General features: G+C 45.9%; 1 protein-coding gene across 1 annotated transcript; it reads right to left on the reverse strand.

The window, feature by feature from the left end:
• Positions 1-2,176: 2,176 nt before the first annotated feature.
• On the reverse strand, positions 2,177-6,341 carry DMRT2 (doublesex and mab-3 related transcription factor 2). Its single transcript, XM_039729803.1, has 4 exons — positions 6,151-6,341; positions 5,208-5,576; positions 5,017-5,119; positions 2,177-3,471 (listed from the first exon to the last, which is right to left on the reverse strand). The coding sequence occupies exons 2-4, from the start codon at positions 5,556-5,558 to the stop codon at positions 2,414-2,416; spliced, it is 1,512 nt and encodes a 503-aa protein (XP_039585737.1). The 5' UTR covers positions 5,559-5,576; positions 6,151-6,341; the 3' UTR covers positions 2,177-2,413.
• Positions 6,342-16,053: the final 9,712 nt, after the last annotated feature.

A 16,053-nucleotide genomic window follows, 5' to 3' on the forward strand; every position in this document is an offset into this window, starting at 1 on the left:
TATCTCAACCTGAGTTTTACAGGTTTTTTTCTGATTCTTCACTGCGGAGAGAGTAGGGGACAGAGTGAGCAGCTGTGTGGTGCATATTTGACAGCTGGGGTTAAACCATGACCTGTGTGCACACATAAATACTAATATATAATTATAAATACAAATGCTTGGTATATTTCAGGATTTCAATTTTTTCAGTTCAATTTTTTCTTAAAAAGGTCAAGAGGTACCAATCCGTCAGAGGGCTTTGGTTTTCTGGTCTTTTTTATTAGAAGATTAATAAAGACAAGTGATTGCGTGAAAAAATATTTCAGATGTAAAACTGAACAATATTAGATGCACACATTGTCAGGCAGAAAAAATATTTACATGGGACTAATTCTAGTATCTGATATTGGTTCAGGATATAGATTGTTGAACTTCCTTTCATCTGTGATCCTAGTTTATACCAACAGCTCAAAAACCAAAACAAAACACATTTTTAAAAACAAAGGAAGTTCTGCTTAAGTAAAACTCCTTTCTAATATTTAATGTTCAACAAAGCCAAAGAAGGAAAAAGTGGAGAAAGCAAACAAATATGAATTATGAGGAATATCTCTCCATTTATTGCAGGTAAAAGCTGCTTAACTTGGTCTGAGTGCTAAACAGATTCACAAGCAGATTCAGCTCAAGCAAGTTAAAACTCCCTCTAATGGCAACTGGATAAAGGACAGACTTTGAAAAAATTAAAAGCATCTCACTGTATTTGAAACCTATTTTTCACTAAGAAAATGTTGGTATGAATTATTTTTAAAAATGAAACTTTAGCCAGTGCCCAATATTCTCTTAAATTATAATTTATTTTACATTCCTGACTTAAAGTTTTTATGAGCTTTGTATGATGGGTTATGCAAAAATTTACACATTATGTAAAATGTGTTTTCTCTAACCTGTCTGCTGCTTTAACAAACTGGCATAGAAAAGTACTCCAGACAGATTATTCCTCCCACACACAAAAAAGGTCCTGGTATTCTGAAACACCACTCCCAACAGTAACACTAAACACTTAGAGAGATGACTTAGTTACAGAATCTGGAATTCACAGACAAAATAAGTATTTAACCTGTGCAATATGTGTAATAAAATTAGTAAAGATTTTATTCTGCTCACAAATACCAAGTAGAAATTGTCCCTAGAAAACCATGAAAATTAAAAACAAACGTCAACCCCTTTCCATTGGATGAACAATGTGTGCAGGATTAAAATGTTAATTAGGGAAAGTAACTAACAGATTCCCTGTTAGCGCTAGTTAGATGTGCTGCAGCAACATATAGGGAAAAAAACTTATAAAGTCACCAATTTAGAAAGCTTCAACCTCTGTCAAAATGAGATCTAGCAAAGCCTTTTCCCATAGCCCTGAGGCAATTTAAGTTCTCAGATAATTTTGGTTGGATATTCTTCTTTATTTCTATCTTTATTTTCTACCTCTACACACAGACATGGGATTAAAAAACTGAGAGGCCGTTATTTGATTTATTAGCAGTAATGATTCTGTGCATCATTTTTATAGCCTGAGGGTCATTTCAATTACAAATTACAATTACATTTCCACTACAAAAAACAAAAATCTCAGGCTCTTGCTGGTCAAAAGTGAAATGTTCTCAGAAGAGAAGTATTTAAGGGGACAGAAATTCAAAGTAAAGTGAATTGAACATTTAAAACAATGTAAAAACTGTTTCTAAAAAGCAGAGTTTTATTCAAAAACTGAACTTCAAAAAATGCTGACTTTTTATCAAAAGCTCACTAGAGCCATTCCCCTCAAAACCAATCTAGTAATTCTCCCACTTTAGTAACAGAAGTTTTATAGAGAGGTGTGGAAAAGACATCTTTTGTGCTAGCCTGCACTCCCCCCTGCCCCTTCAGAATAAGAAGGGCATATGGAATCTGATCCAAACCTCACTTACATAAATAAAAAGTCTGGTGAATTCACACTAGCCTACATGAACTGTTGTTACTTCTCATAGTTACGGGAGGTTCAAAGGAGAAATGACTGCTTACCCCAGCAACTTAAGTCGTAAGCACATTTATAATGGCAGATAAAATAAGAAGTACATTTTGAAAGCAGGGCATACTTGTCTGCAAGATGCTAGAGACACGACAGATCAGTCTATGTTTGCAAGTAAATTCATTTTATTGAATAGTTTGAAGGGCTGCTTAAAATAAAAACAATTTACAGTCTGTACATGCAGTTTCAATTCTAAAAAATTAAATTTGTTTTTCATAAAACATGCATACTTATGTACATCATTTTGAAATAAAAGAAAGCATTACCATTTACTGCAGAAATTCCTCTTTAAAAATCTTTTAAGAGATAAGGCAGGCAGGAGCAATTCTGCAGAAAGCAAACCTTAGAAAGCTTCTCTACTCTGAAGGTAAAGTTCATTCATTCAGAGATATTAGTGACAGTAGAAGAAGGTCGTTTAAGGATGGATTCAACTGAAAATGACAGTGGTTCAGTTGCTGAAAGTTTTGTTGTGGCCTGTTTGGCCCCAAAGAAGTCTTTTGCACATTTGTCTACAGTAAACTTGTATTTTTGGTTCTCTTTAACAGCACACTCCCTGTATTTCTTAGAAGCATCTTCAAAAGTCTCCTTCACAAATGACATTCTTAAATCTGCTGTTGGCTTGTCAGGAAATGTGTGATGGAACAGTGACTGAAATGCACTGTACTTGAGCGGTGGAGGGGGTTTGGTACTGTTTTTGCTGATCTTGCTTAGTGCCTGTTCCTGAGGAGACAGAGAACCCTTATCAGAAATTTGGGAGAAAGTCCTTTTTGGAGGAGAGAATGCTGACCTCTCACGAGCTTCCTGATGAAGGCACAGTATTTCATTACGTGACTGCTGAATGTCTCGCGTGTGAGTCAGAACAAATGAATTTTCCAGTTTTGGAGGCACAATGTCATGCTCAGTGTTCGGACAGTCCTGACTTTGTGAGACCCTGGCATCCCAACCTGTCCCAGGTTTGAGAGCTTGGACAGCAGTAGCATTTAACAGGCATTGCTGGTAGAGGAGGGCATCACTAATGGGGCCACATTTTGGCCACACTAAAAACCTAGAAGACAGGGGATACTGCCTGTAGGTAGTAGCTACACTGACATTTGAAGAAATTAGTTCCATGTTGCTAGGTCCTGAATACTGCATCGTTAGATCAAGGCAGGTTGGTAAAAAATTTGAAAATTCCTTGTTTGGATTATCAGCTTGAGTAGTGTTGAAGGCGGTTTTATACGTATTGTATTCAGCTCCACGCACCATACGGTTAGGGAGAAAAAGGGCAGCTGCTTGTGTAGCTTCCATCATATCTCTCTCTTTATACTCTCTCTCTAGCATAATGTTCTCCAACTCCTTATCAGCAAAAGCCCGTCTCTTTCTCATCCTGTCACTTACAGGAGGTGGCAAGGGTGAATTCCCTCCCAGGTAAGAGTCTGTTGGAATAGGACGATAACCTAAAACAACAAAGCAGCATTAGGAATTAAGCCACTTAAAAATTAAAGCTATGTTTGTAAAACAGCTGCATGAGCCACTCCTGCCAAGCACCATGCTCTTGCCACAGACCCTGGTCACCATCAGCTCCTACAGAAGTCACCACGAAACAGAGGCTTAGTGATCAGGCACATTCAGTTCCTCAGTGCAGATAAGCAAGCCCTGCTTTTTTGACATGTTTAGCATCCATCAAAGCTAGCTGATTAGTAGTTTTTTAAAAAGCAGTTCCAGACAAACAGATTGAGGAGGGAGAAGGAAAAAGAAAAGGCAAAGCCCTGCTGTGTATTATGACTGGTATTCCATCATGAGGCTTAACTTTTAACATTCACTTTTAACACATACGGAAAGCATTCAAATATTTTATTTTTTATTTTATTTCTTGTGAATTAGAATTTCAATAAAACATAGAAATTCAGTGTCAAGTGCATTTAATTATCAAGCTACCTGGCTTAATTTAATAAAAAAGATAGGATCCAATCCTGTTTGCTCTACCCAGACAAGTAATTCCATTGAATTAATGGAAGTATTTACATGAGTCAGGAGAACAGGATTTTACCTGTTTTCACCCCCATTCCTCTCATACACGTTTCCCCTTTTCCAAGGAAGACACCTATATCTACAGCTGGTGTCTTCTATTTTCTAAAGATGAATCACTATGTACACATTGCTAGAGATGGCAGAAAATCCCAAGGAGAACTAGGAGAAAAGAAAAAGACAGTTACGATAAATTAGAGGAAAGAATACAGAAGAGTTTTCCAAAAAAACGAACCGTAGATGTAAATTAGAGGTTTCTAAAAGAACTAAATATTAATTGAGATTGAACAGACAAAGAAAAGAGCTTTCGATTTCAGAAAAAAAAAATTGAATTGAGAAGTACAATGATTTATAGGGATATGGTTTGGAAAGTAATTAAACCAAACAAAGGACAAAATACATGCACAATCCCAAATGAGTGTGGGGGAAGAAATACCGCCCTTTCACTAAAATAATGGTCTTTAAAAGGTAATTCTTTCACAGTTCATATTTTCGACAGTGAAAAAATTAAGCACCTTATTTTGCAGATCTCACTTTTGATAATGTCTCAAACGGAACTGCTGTGTTAGGCGTTCAGATAAAAATAAAAAATTAATCTATTTACTCGTTTGCTTATTAAAACACCCGTGAATAAACTACCCTGTGAATAAATTACGCTGCGCTGCAAAACGCTGCTGGGTAGCCATGTAAAAAGACTGCCGCTTGTAACAGTAACTCTCAAATTTCAAACTACCGTTGCTAGCATTTCAGGCATTATTTTGGGCGAAGGGGGCAAGGCACTGAAGTTCTGCCGCACCGATTCCAGCCCCGAAGGGCAGGAGCCCCCGGCGCTGGCGGCGGGCGCGCTTTGCCGCCGGTTTCGGGAAAGGGCGCTGCGCTCGGACGAGAGCCGCGGGTCTTCCTGGGGCAGAGCGGGATTTCCCCGCTGCCAGCGGTGCTGCGGGAAGCCGTGGAGGGGCAGGGGATGCTCTTACCTTCCAGGATGCTCTTGGCCAAGAGGCTGGGCGTTCGGACGTGCCTCTGGTAGACGGCTTTGCGCTCCAGACTTGCCTGCTTCCCCGTCAGCCCCTTCTTGTCCTAAGAGAGCGGTCGGATGGTGTCGTCAGGCAGGGGCCGCCCGTCCCGTCCCGTCCCATCCCGTCCCGTCCCGTGCCGTGCCCCTCACCTCGGTGGCCTGCTGCCGTCGGAGCGCCACCTGGGCGGCCATGACGCGCTGCCGCTCCACCACCAGCAGGCAATTGGCGCACTGGCAGTCTCGCCAGCGGCAGAACCGTTTGTGTCCCTTCAGGCACGACACCACGCCGTGGTTGCGGCACCGGGCGCACTTGGGCGTGCGGCTCAGCTTCCGCGGTTCGCCCCGCCGCGGGGCCGCCGCCGCCTCCTCGCCTTCCTCCTCCTCCCCCTCTTCCTCCTCCGGGCCGGTGCTGCCGCGCGGAGCGCCGGGTGCCTCGTCCGGTTCCCCTTCCAAGCTCTCCACGTCGATCTCCCAGTCGGCGCCGGCGCGTTCCTCAGCCATAGCTCCGCGGCGGCGCAGCTACGAGAGAGGGGTCAGGCCTCCGCCGCCGCGGCGGAACGGCAGCCGGAGCACGCCCTGTTCCCCAGGTGCCCGCCCGCAGCCCCGTCGGGAAGTCACGGCAGAGCCCGCCTGGGATGTCGTCTTTCCCCTTACCGTCACCTCTGGTCTCCTGCGCACGACCCGCGCGAGGCTCAGTTTAGCCACGACGGACGCCTCCCTCCATCCCTCCGTCCCTGCCTCGCTCCCGGCGCGGCTTGCGGGGAGCCGTGATAGCTCGCCCCAGGCAGGAGCGCGTCTCCTGCAGCGAAGGATGCGGGAGGAACCGTCCCAGGGTGATGCCCCGGGGGATGCCTACGGCTCTGTCCAGCCTTAACATGGTCCTGCTTATTACAGGATCCCGAGAACCCTCCTGCCAGCGGCGTTCAAACTTGGGAGACACGCAGAGGACAGCTGGACTTCACACATCGCCGCTGTCCGCTCCAGCAACCAAAGGCAGTATGAGCTCCTAGAGCTCTCTGCGGAAGCTGCACCTTCCGACCCCCACCTGCGCCCACACGACCTCGCTGTGCTTGCTCCTGCACACTGCACTTACCAAAGGCAGGTGGTGCAGGAAGCACGCAGCCCCTCAGCTCCTCGCAGTTCGCAAGGGCTCCTGCCCCAGACCGGCCGGAGACAAGGAATTCCCGATCCCCGCACCGGGGGCTTAAGGCTCTCCGACAGCCGGGACTCTGCGCCGTCGGGGGGATGCCTGCGGTGCGGTGCGCGCCTGGGGGTGCGCGCTGGCCGTGCCGGGGCCGCGGTGGCACCGAGCGGAGCGGGCCGCGGTGGCACCGAGCTGGGGCCGCGGTGGCACCGAGCTGAGCCTCCCGCGGTGGCACCGAGCTGGGGCCGCGGTGGCACCGAGCGGAGCCTCCCGCGGGGGCACGGAGCTGGGGCCGCGGTGGCACCGAGCGGAGCCTCCCGCGGTGGCCCCGAGCGGAGCAGCGCCCGCCGCCCGCCGCGATATCAGCGCCCGCCGCCGCCGCCCGCGCCGCCCATTGGGCGCCCGGCCCGCAGGCGCCGCTCCGATTGGCCCGCGCGGCCGCAGCCCCGCCCCCCGCCCGCCCGCGGGTGCGGGATGGGCGCGGAGCGGAGCGGCATGGGCGATCAGGTGGGGAGCTCTCATTGCGGGGCGGAAAGGAGTGGGAGAGGAGGAAAGGGAGAAAAGAAGGTAGCAAGGTAGCGCTCGTGATGGTGACAGCTAAGAAACCCGCTCCGCGGGCGAGCGGCGTCTCCCTGCCCGAGGAGCGGGCCGGGGGTCAGAGTTTAAAAGCCTCAAACAGCCACCGCTTTTTTCGTTTGCGGTCGTTCCCGTTGCTTGACCCACTAGTGGAAGGTACGCATGGCAATGGTCTTTTTTCCGAGTCTGAAAATGCGGCGGGATCCTTTGCCTTCGAGAATTAAGGCGAGGAATATTTTTCTAGCTATTTTATAGCGTTCCCTCCCTTCAGAGGGAACGTTTTCCACGGACCACTGAGGTTTTTCTCCTAAATAACTTTATTTCCCATGAGTAACTTTATTCCTGTCCCTCCCTGAGGGAGGCTGCTCTTTAGGAGCTGGGTAATGTCCTTTGTCTCCCCAATCAGAGAGCGATCGAAATTGTGACCAAAAAAATCTCAGTCGAGAAGCGGAGAGGCTACAGCTCCGTGCTTCTGCCAGTGAAAATAGGAATTCCCAAGAGGTAGAAACGGACAGACTACACCTCGGCCGCCTACAGCACCGGGCAGGCGAAATACTGGTTTATTTAAAATTTAAACGGATTTTGCCAGGGAAGAAAAATTATAAAGGCATGCGGGAGAGCATTAGTTTCCCACCAGTGTGTACTGATCGAAATCTAACTACTTGCCGAACATATGGCCGAAACTAGTTCCCTAAAAAGGGAAAATATTTTGCTCTTTCCCTGAGAAGCGCGTGTGTGCAATAAATACTGACAGTATTCATGTATATAATAAACACGGGCGTCTACTCGCGGTAAGCACACGGAGCAGCTGCCGGCCGCCGCTTCGGCACGGAAAAGCCCTGCCCTGGCAGGCCTTGGGGACAAAGGCCACCGGGCGAGTGGCGCAGGCGGGCGGCTGCGTGAGCCGGCGGGGGCCCGGCGCCCGGAGCCCCGAGCTCCGCTGCAGCCCCCAGGGCACCAAGGCTTCCCTTCGGCCCGCGGGCTGCGGGCGCCCGCAGGAAGGAGGGAGGGTTTGTTCCCAGGGAGGTTTGTCCTCCCCGGGCGGCGCCGTCGGGAGAGCGGGGAGAAGGGAGCGCATCACCCGACGGCAGGTATTATTCATCTCAAAAGAAAGCCCGGCTACTGTTTGACTTACAAGCATGACTAAAAGGCAAATACCCAAGGAATTCCACTTTCCCCCTTGGGGTCCCTCTTAAAAGGCACAAGCATGACAAAGGACCTGCTAGGTTAGGAAACAGAAGTCGCCTTTGTCTGTAAACCGACACCAAATTACAAAGTACGATTCTGCGGTCCGCTGGAGTAAATTACAAAACAGTTCGCCTCCTGTTTACTTTATCCACAGGGAGCTGTGAAACCCAGCCACGATTTTAAAGCGTGTTTGTATAACTTTCTTCTGCTCCTGTTGTTTGCGCTCCGCAGCGCTTTTGAGCTCCCCTCCAGCCACTCCCCTCTCTCCCGTCTGGAAGAAGAGGTGTCTCTGCCATCCTTCGGCGGGACGCACCCGCGGGAGCAGGCGGAAAGCGACCTCAGGCACTGCCTCTCCTGCTCAGTCCTCCGCTTTGCTCCGCGGTGTCAGCCGTGCCCGCTGTGAGCTGACACGGGCAGAAGAGGCGCCGTGCCGTGCTGGGAAAGGCGCTGATTTCCATGCGAGGAGGAATTTCCATGCTTTGAGGCCCGCGATGTGCAGCTGTGCGTGTACCTGCTCCGCGCAGCCTTCCCAGCGCAATTCCCGCCCTTGCGCCAGCCCCGGTGCCCTCTCGGGGGCTCGGGGCTCTCCGGGGCACCCCCGCCCGTGCCTGCCCCCCTCCGGGGTTGCCGCGGGGTCCCCCCGGAGCCGGGCGGCCCCAGGCGGGGTGTGGGGGTGCCGGACCCCGGCGGGGCCGGGGCCTCAGGCCTCGCAGGCGGCGGGGGGCTGTGCCTCTGCGGCAGCGCCCTTTCCCCGGCGGCGGAGGAGCAGCCCCGCGGCGCTGCAGCCTCGCCTCGCCCGAAGGCCAGCGGCCCCGGCGCGCCCGGCGCTGGGCCCTGCTTTGCATCGTGGACAGGTGCAGGTGCAAGTGCCGCAGTGCCCCGCGCCTGGCCTCCCCAGCCCTCCCTTCCCCCGGGGAAATTTATTAGCGAGGTTAGGGCAGGCTAACCAAACGGCAGCTCCGGGCGCAATTTCCCCGGAGGAATGCTTTGATCCTGCCCTCTCTCCGCGCCGTCGAGGGCAGACTGCAATGACAAACGCGGGCGATCCCAGCCGCTTGTTCGGTCAGAGATGTTACCGTTTAATCTGAAACAAATTGCCCGCGCCCCGCCCGCCCCTTCCTTGCCCTCTGCGGGTCCCGCCGTGCCCGCAAACGCCGCGCCCCGATCCAGCCAGGATCGGCCGCGGACCGCAGGGGCTCTCCTCCACCAGCCGCCGTGAATTTGCTGCACCGAAGATACTGACATTTCGCGGGTGATCTCGAATGCGGGAAATAGGGGAGTCGGATAGGGGAAAATATATAATTAAAAAAAAAAAAAAAATAAAAAGAAAAAAAACTCCAAACCCACGAAGATATCACCTTTTCCCGTTTTATCTAATCATTACAAACCACCGTTTCTTTTGCAGTTTGTTTTTTTTTTCAGTAAAATGTGGATTTTATATATATGTGTATAATACTCAATCTGTCTCTTGTAAATAGCATTTAAGTAAACCTTAGCACTAAAATAAACCTGGGTAAGATTTTTATTCATGACATAGACCTTTCTAAACTGATTGTACTTTTTAAATAAGTTTAACTGATTGAAGTTTTAAATAAGCTAGTTTTTCAGTTTGGATCTGGGTTTTCTGGGGCTTTGTGGGTTTTTTGTTCTGTTTTAAATGACAGTTTAATTTTTGCCTAACAGATGTGTAGGTACAGAGTCAGAGGAAGGGTTTTCTGTTATTCCTATATGCCATTCAAATACATATAATAAATACATATTATAAGGAGGTAAGAAATGTTGAGGTAACGTATTCATATTCACTATATCATGATATGGCAGAAAATTTTATTGAAGAAGGGTTTTCTGTTATTCCTATATGCTATTCAAATAAATATAATAAACACATATTATAAGGAGGTAGAAATGTTGAGATAATGTATTCATATTCACTATATCATGATATGGCAGAAAATTTTATTGAACGTGACAGTAATACCCCTGCCTTTGTAAGAATGTTTGCTTTGGTAAGGAGGGCAAGGGTTAGCCTCTTTGTAGGAAGACTTGCTTATCGTACCAGGATAATCTTCTGTCCTACTAAACTGGAATGATAGCAGAAGCAGTTCAGGTGAACAGAGCAGAACTGCCACTTCTGACACAGCTAGTGAAAGCCTGACAGGCAGTGCAGAGTCTTCAATGGAAGGATTCACATGGACATAGACAGCTTTGGATTCAGCATGGGGTGCAGCAGAGTTTCCCGTTTGCAGTCCTTCTCACCCTGGCAGCTGAAAGGATGAGCTCCCATGAAGGGAGAGGAATAAACTATAAAAGTAGGGCAGTTTAGCCCTCTGTGGTTGGAGACTCTGCCCGCTCTCTGGGGGTGTACCAAGGGGGCAGAATTTGGCCTCTGAAAACAGGACCACACAGTCCTGGAGGTCATTTGTTGAAGGAAGAAGAAACATATCTCAGTAAAAGAGAACTGCTTCTTCTGCAGCCTCCGGATTCACGGCCAGGGCCTATGAGGGCAGACCTGGATAGAATTTAAGTCAAAACAAGTCCAAACACATTCCCATCCAATTCTGTACTAAAATTTTAAATTTAAAAGGAAAAGAAAAAAAAAAAAGAAAAAAGAATCATGAGGAGTGTTTGTGTGCCATTCGTGGCAGCTGTGCTGTGGCTCATAAACAAGGCTGATGTTTGATTTGCCAGCTTTTAACAGGCCAGTAGACATTTGGCAGCTCTCTTGCTAAAATGTACTACAAAGTTGGATCAGCTCTCAGCATGAATATCAAGAATCCACTATGCAAGCAGTAAGCACAGCAAATTGTCAAGTCAGCAACTAATATACTTCCCTATAATCTTCCCAAATGTTCTAAGTAGTTTGGCAAATCTCTTGTTGCAATAAATTCTAGTGAAGTTTCAGGGTTTCTTCTTTTTTCAACATATGGCCTTAAAAAGTAACTTAGCCAAGAGTATTTTTGGAGTCAATGCAAAGTTTGCCGGAGATGTTTTCTCAAAATTTGTTTGCACTCTGGCAGTTTTATTCAAATGTCAACCAGATGCAGAAAGTGTAGAACTTGGGGTTTTATTTTACAGTCCTGGAAAGTAAAGGTCAAGTCTCTGCAACATAAATTGTGTTTTTGATTGCCATATTTTAGCAGAACAGCAAAAATCTTACTAATTACCTGGTTTGTGGTGTTTTGTTTTGTTTTTCTTTCTTCAGGTTGCAATATAATCATATGCAAAATATTTTAAATGCCAATAAGACACCTGCTAAATCAAATAAGTTGGGTAGGCTTAGCAGTAAAAATTCCATTATATAACTGCAACAAGCCAGACTGTAGCATTGCAGTCTCTGAGCAACCTTACTGAAGTTATTAGGATGACCTGAGGTAGCGGTCAGCATGAAAACCAGCATCAAAATCTGGCAATATATCAGTTAAAACAAGCCAGCCAGCCAGCCAGACTCGGGCCAAATGATCCTTGTGGGTATCTAGGCCACACTCATTATACTCCAATTAGCAAGAAAGCTTGTAGAACTATTTTTAGATTGGGCTATTATACCATACTAATACAAATATCAGACTCTGTCTCAGTGTGGATCCACTATGGAGCATACAGGTGCCTGAGGTGGCAGAGGGAGACCACGTGAACTCAGCATGGAGGAGTGAGTGCAAGACAATTGGGCTCTTTGAATATTGACAATTGGCTCTTTGAAAATCTACTGGGCCATATCACCACCTGTGACATTTCCACCAAAGTTCTCAGAATGATTTTACCATCTATCCTTATGAGAACAAACCCTGAAAATCAGACAAGCTTGTGCTGTAGCTCTACAACCAAGGATCTCAGTCTATGCGGCGCACGGGTACGGGAAGGTACTGAGAACTCTCACTCCCGTGATTCTTGGGCATCAGTTGGGAAAACAGCAGGAGATGTACTACCAGTACAGCAAACATGATGCTGATGTGCCTCAAACTCCTCTCATAATTAAAAGAAAGTATCTATGCATGCAGAGTACACTCCCACAAGATTTTAGGTAATGTTTGAGGTAGAAGAGATTTCTGCTACTATACAAATAAAATCAGAGTCCTTTAAAAATTAATTTTTATTTTCTTCTTTTTTGGCTAGTACTTCTGCACATCTTCTGTTTAGCTCTTTGAGACTCGATTCAGCTACAGCAAGGGGAAAATCTGAGAGAATCAGTAAGCATGCAGAGGACAGCGATAGAAGTGTGTATCTTTAAGAGTCTGTAAAAACAACCCTTTCATTGGAGGTGTTTTTAGTACCTCAAACAGACTGGCACGAGTATTCAGTATGCTACACTTGGTCTCTACAACATTCCTATTAAGTATTTTAGAGAGGGGATGAATATGACCCCTTCCAACCTTTGTCTCAGCTGCCATCATTGGGACATCTTGTGTGAGGAAGCAGAGAGATGCAGAGACTCCACGCAGGTGCAAAAGAGAAAACTTTATTGCAAAAACTATGTCTTTTTAAGCAGTTAGGCTTTTATCTACAATACAACAATTCAAAATACAGCAAACATCATCCAACCACCATCCAACAACCACCATACACAACGATGTGAACACACAATGGTTATACAACTTGTTTTTCTATCTCTAACTCTGTTGAGTCACTAGCGGCAGTCTTTTCGACGTAGACGAAGTAACAGGAGTGAGCCATGATTTTACAAGGCTTCCTTTTGTAAAGTTTTACCTATCCGCAACACTCTGGCTGTTCCCAGAGTCAATAAAACGGAGGCCGGACACCAACATCGGCTTCTGAAGGGGTGGTACTGCCATGACAGGAGGTGAAACTCGTGCCCTAGCTGGACACAGCACCTACTTGCTAAGGGACATTTAGGACAATCTCATTTGCTGCCTCTCTTGCCCTGTTGTTTGTGCACTCTTGGTTGCAGTGGCTAAGAAGTGGTTTTGCATACACTCTTACCAGACAGAGGTACATCATCCTGTTTTTGTGAATTTGTCCCATGGCAGGTGTGAGCTGAACTGAAGTATCCATTCTTCTTCTGACTTATATCCATGAAGAGGAATACAGGACTTTTAACTGCTTCAAATCCATTTCTTCTCTCAAGGGAAGCTGCTCATTTGCAGGCTTTAATTTGATTATTGGAATAGATCCTGATCATATCTCTAGGCAGAGAGCACCATTTGTCACTGTGGCTCAAAACCTGCCCACATGTCTGATTTATCTGGATGCACAGTTTTCAGAAATCATCAAAGAGAAAGCAAGCAGTACATTAAATTATTCATACAGTAGACAGACCATTAATAGCATTGAAATTATTATAAATATATATTTAATAAATGATGCATTTATTATTATAAACACAAATCTAGGTGAAAATCCAAGGCATAAAGTGTTCCCAAAAGGTGCGGCCATTGAGTATTCTGGGATCAAACTTTTCCCTTCATTCCATACAGACACCCCATTGAAATCCTTGAGATTAAATGAGCACGAGTCTGAGTTTAACATATTGCAGATGTGTATATACTTATTAAGAACATTGGAAGCATTGTACTCTAAAATGCTATTTTACTTATGGTATTCTTTCAGCACTTATGATTACTGGCAATAATAAAAGAGACTATCCCACAACGTGCACTAAGATCATATGACATAGAGAGGACACTGTCATCTACTTCATGATTTAATATCTGTGACACTTAGGTAATTCATGGTTTTTACACATCCAAGATCATATCAACTATAGAAAGTGTCAAACCATTCAGTGCATAAAGTTAACCAGTTCTAGGAGTAAAGGTCTTCAACGAGCTCTGCTGAAGTCAGTAGAAAACCTCCTGTGCCAGCTGCCCGGGAAATTGGGTAAGGTCCACATTTAATTAATTTTGCCTTAAAAGAGAAGACAACATGCTGGTCAGAGATTGTACCTGCACTGCATGACCAGTTCACTGGCGGTATGATCCACAAAACCCTGGGCTTCAAGAGTTTCTTTCCAGGTCTTCCTTGACGGTTCAGCTCATAAAGGAGGAGGGAGGAGCTGCTGTACCACAGAGCTGGGGCTGAACTGCCTTGCTGTCTTTGTTCTGCACATCTCCATCTCCTCTGTGACTTCCACCTAAGGGACATTTTCTTTAGGGGCACTTTCCGAGTGTGTAAGGGACAACTTCCATCCTGTAGGTGTCTGCAGCACAGAAACACTAGCATGTCAGACAGAGTGTCCATCCAGCTGCACCCATCTGGTTTAGCCACATACTAGAGACCTGGAGGACACACAACTGGGGGACAATATATAGCTATAAATAACTAGCTCCTTCTTCTAAATAGTAATGAGAAAACTATTTCAAACACATTTATGATAGAAAGATACTCACAAATAACCAGTTCAGGAAAGAAAAATCAATAATCTAAATTTTTTACCAAGAAGTAAGAACACATGAGGATATACCCAACGCCCAAGGCAGTTGTTGTGGTGTACTTACCTGCAAAATTTGTCATCTCTCCAACACCGTAACAGATTTTCATGCCATAATGATCAAACTAATGCTGTCTATAATCAGCACACCAAAAGATGTTCAACAGCAGGAGATACATCTAAGCCTCAAATGCTAGTGAGTCAATTCTACTGAGTCAGAGACAAGCACCATAAAATCCCAGCCATGAAATTGTGGAAGTAAACGGCAGTTTGCCCATGACTTCCACAAAGCCAGACTGCATACACTTAGGGACAACTGCAACACAAATGTGATAATCTCTTGCTGCCCAGATTCCTTCCAGATTATCTTTGCCTATACATCATGCATCTTTAAAATCAGTGGAATTAGAATACATTAAAAGGAGCATAATTCAGGGAATTACAGGGATGTCACTGTCTTTCAGTACAAGAAAAAATACTCCTAGGACCTAAAAATAAGTGATCATATAATCAAGAATGAATTTTAATTAAATTTTTACTACTCTTTTTTCAGCCTTTTCTGTTGAGGAACTGCTGTAAGCCTGGGACAATCATATTAGTAAAGGTTTACAATAAGCTTGTCATTGCAACTTAACAGCAAAAAAAAAAAAAAAAAAAAAAAAAAAGGATGCAATTTAACAAATAAGGTCTTGCTTTCATTTGTATGGGAGCAGAATGTGCCCCCCAACACACAGACATCACTCCACAAGTCAGGATTCCTCTGCCTGTGTTAGGGCTGCCTGCTTAGCAGCAGGTAACATGCACAGATACTACTAGCATTGTACACTATTTGAGAACTCTGTCCCATGATATACCACAATAATAATGGACAATAATAAATTAGAGTCCTCGGTGCTCTTCTTTGGCTTAATAGGTCTAGCTGAGTCAGAAAAGACCGCGTCTCATTTTTCCAGTGTGTACTTTTGTTAGGTCAATAGAGGGACTGTTACAGAGTGGTAATGTGAGCTGGGTAATGTGTGCAGGTTCTGGGGCTTTATTGTGTCCCTGCTATGTTAATTAGTATTAGGAACATGATGGATTGGCAACACATGTATTTTCTGAGTCTTAAACCAGCCCTGAGAGTTTAGCACTCCATTAGTTACACATCACAGGAACCCAGGGATGTTTACTTAAAAAAGTATCACTTACAAGAATGAAACACCCTAACTCATTCCTGATAGGAACTGTGGGGAATACCCGCCCAAGAGTCAGGTTCTGCAGGACAGTGCACCAGTCCTCTCCAGGGTCACCCTGGGAATCCCACATCAAAACTTTCTCTGAAACATCTCCCGAGGGAGTGACAGATGGAGAAACACCAGCCTGGAGAAGCAGACGTTTTTTCTCCACAGTTTGTCTGGTAGAGAAGATAAGCTGTGGAGAAAAGAGCTGGGAGTTTGGTGAGAGGTGTGTAAGACACATCTCTCAGCGCAACTGCTCCACAGAAGAGAAATCAGAGGAACAGACAGGGCTGTTGCCTTCCCCTGGCTGTAATAACTCTCTCTCCCCAAGAAATGCTACCATACCAATATACCAGCCAGCAAGAGAAATTTCCTCTCTGCGATCTAGGGGTGCAAATCAGCATGGAGGGGCCAGAATTCCAAAAGAGCCTCAGACCTTCTCTGAGGCCAAGGAGAAGTGGTAGCAAGAGATGCTGAATACAATTTTTC

This window comes from Passer montanus, unplaced genomic scaffold (genome assembly GCF_014805655.1).
Source record: "Passer montanus isolate IOZ18808 unplaced genomic scaffold, ASM1480565v1 scaffold7, whole genome shotgun sequence".
NCBI classification, from domain to species: Eukaryota; Metazoa; Chordata; class Aves; order Passeriformes; family Passeridae; genus Passer; species Passer montanus.

Excerpts from the sequence above, each read along its gene's own strand:
- DMRT2 (XM_039729803.1), bottom strand. The coding sequence starts at position 5,558 with ATGGCTGAGGAACGCGCCGGCGCCGACTGGGAGATCGACGTGGAGAGC. Across the intron at positions 5,120-5,207 it reads GACGGCAGCAGGCCACCGAG|GACAAGAAGGGGCTGACGGG; the intron begins GTGAGGGGCACG and ends CCGCTCTCTTAG. Across the intron at positions 3,472-5,016 it reads GGCCAAGAGCATCCTGGAAG|GTTATCGTCCTATTCCAACA; the intron begins GTAAGAGCATCC and ends TTGTTGTTTTAG.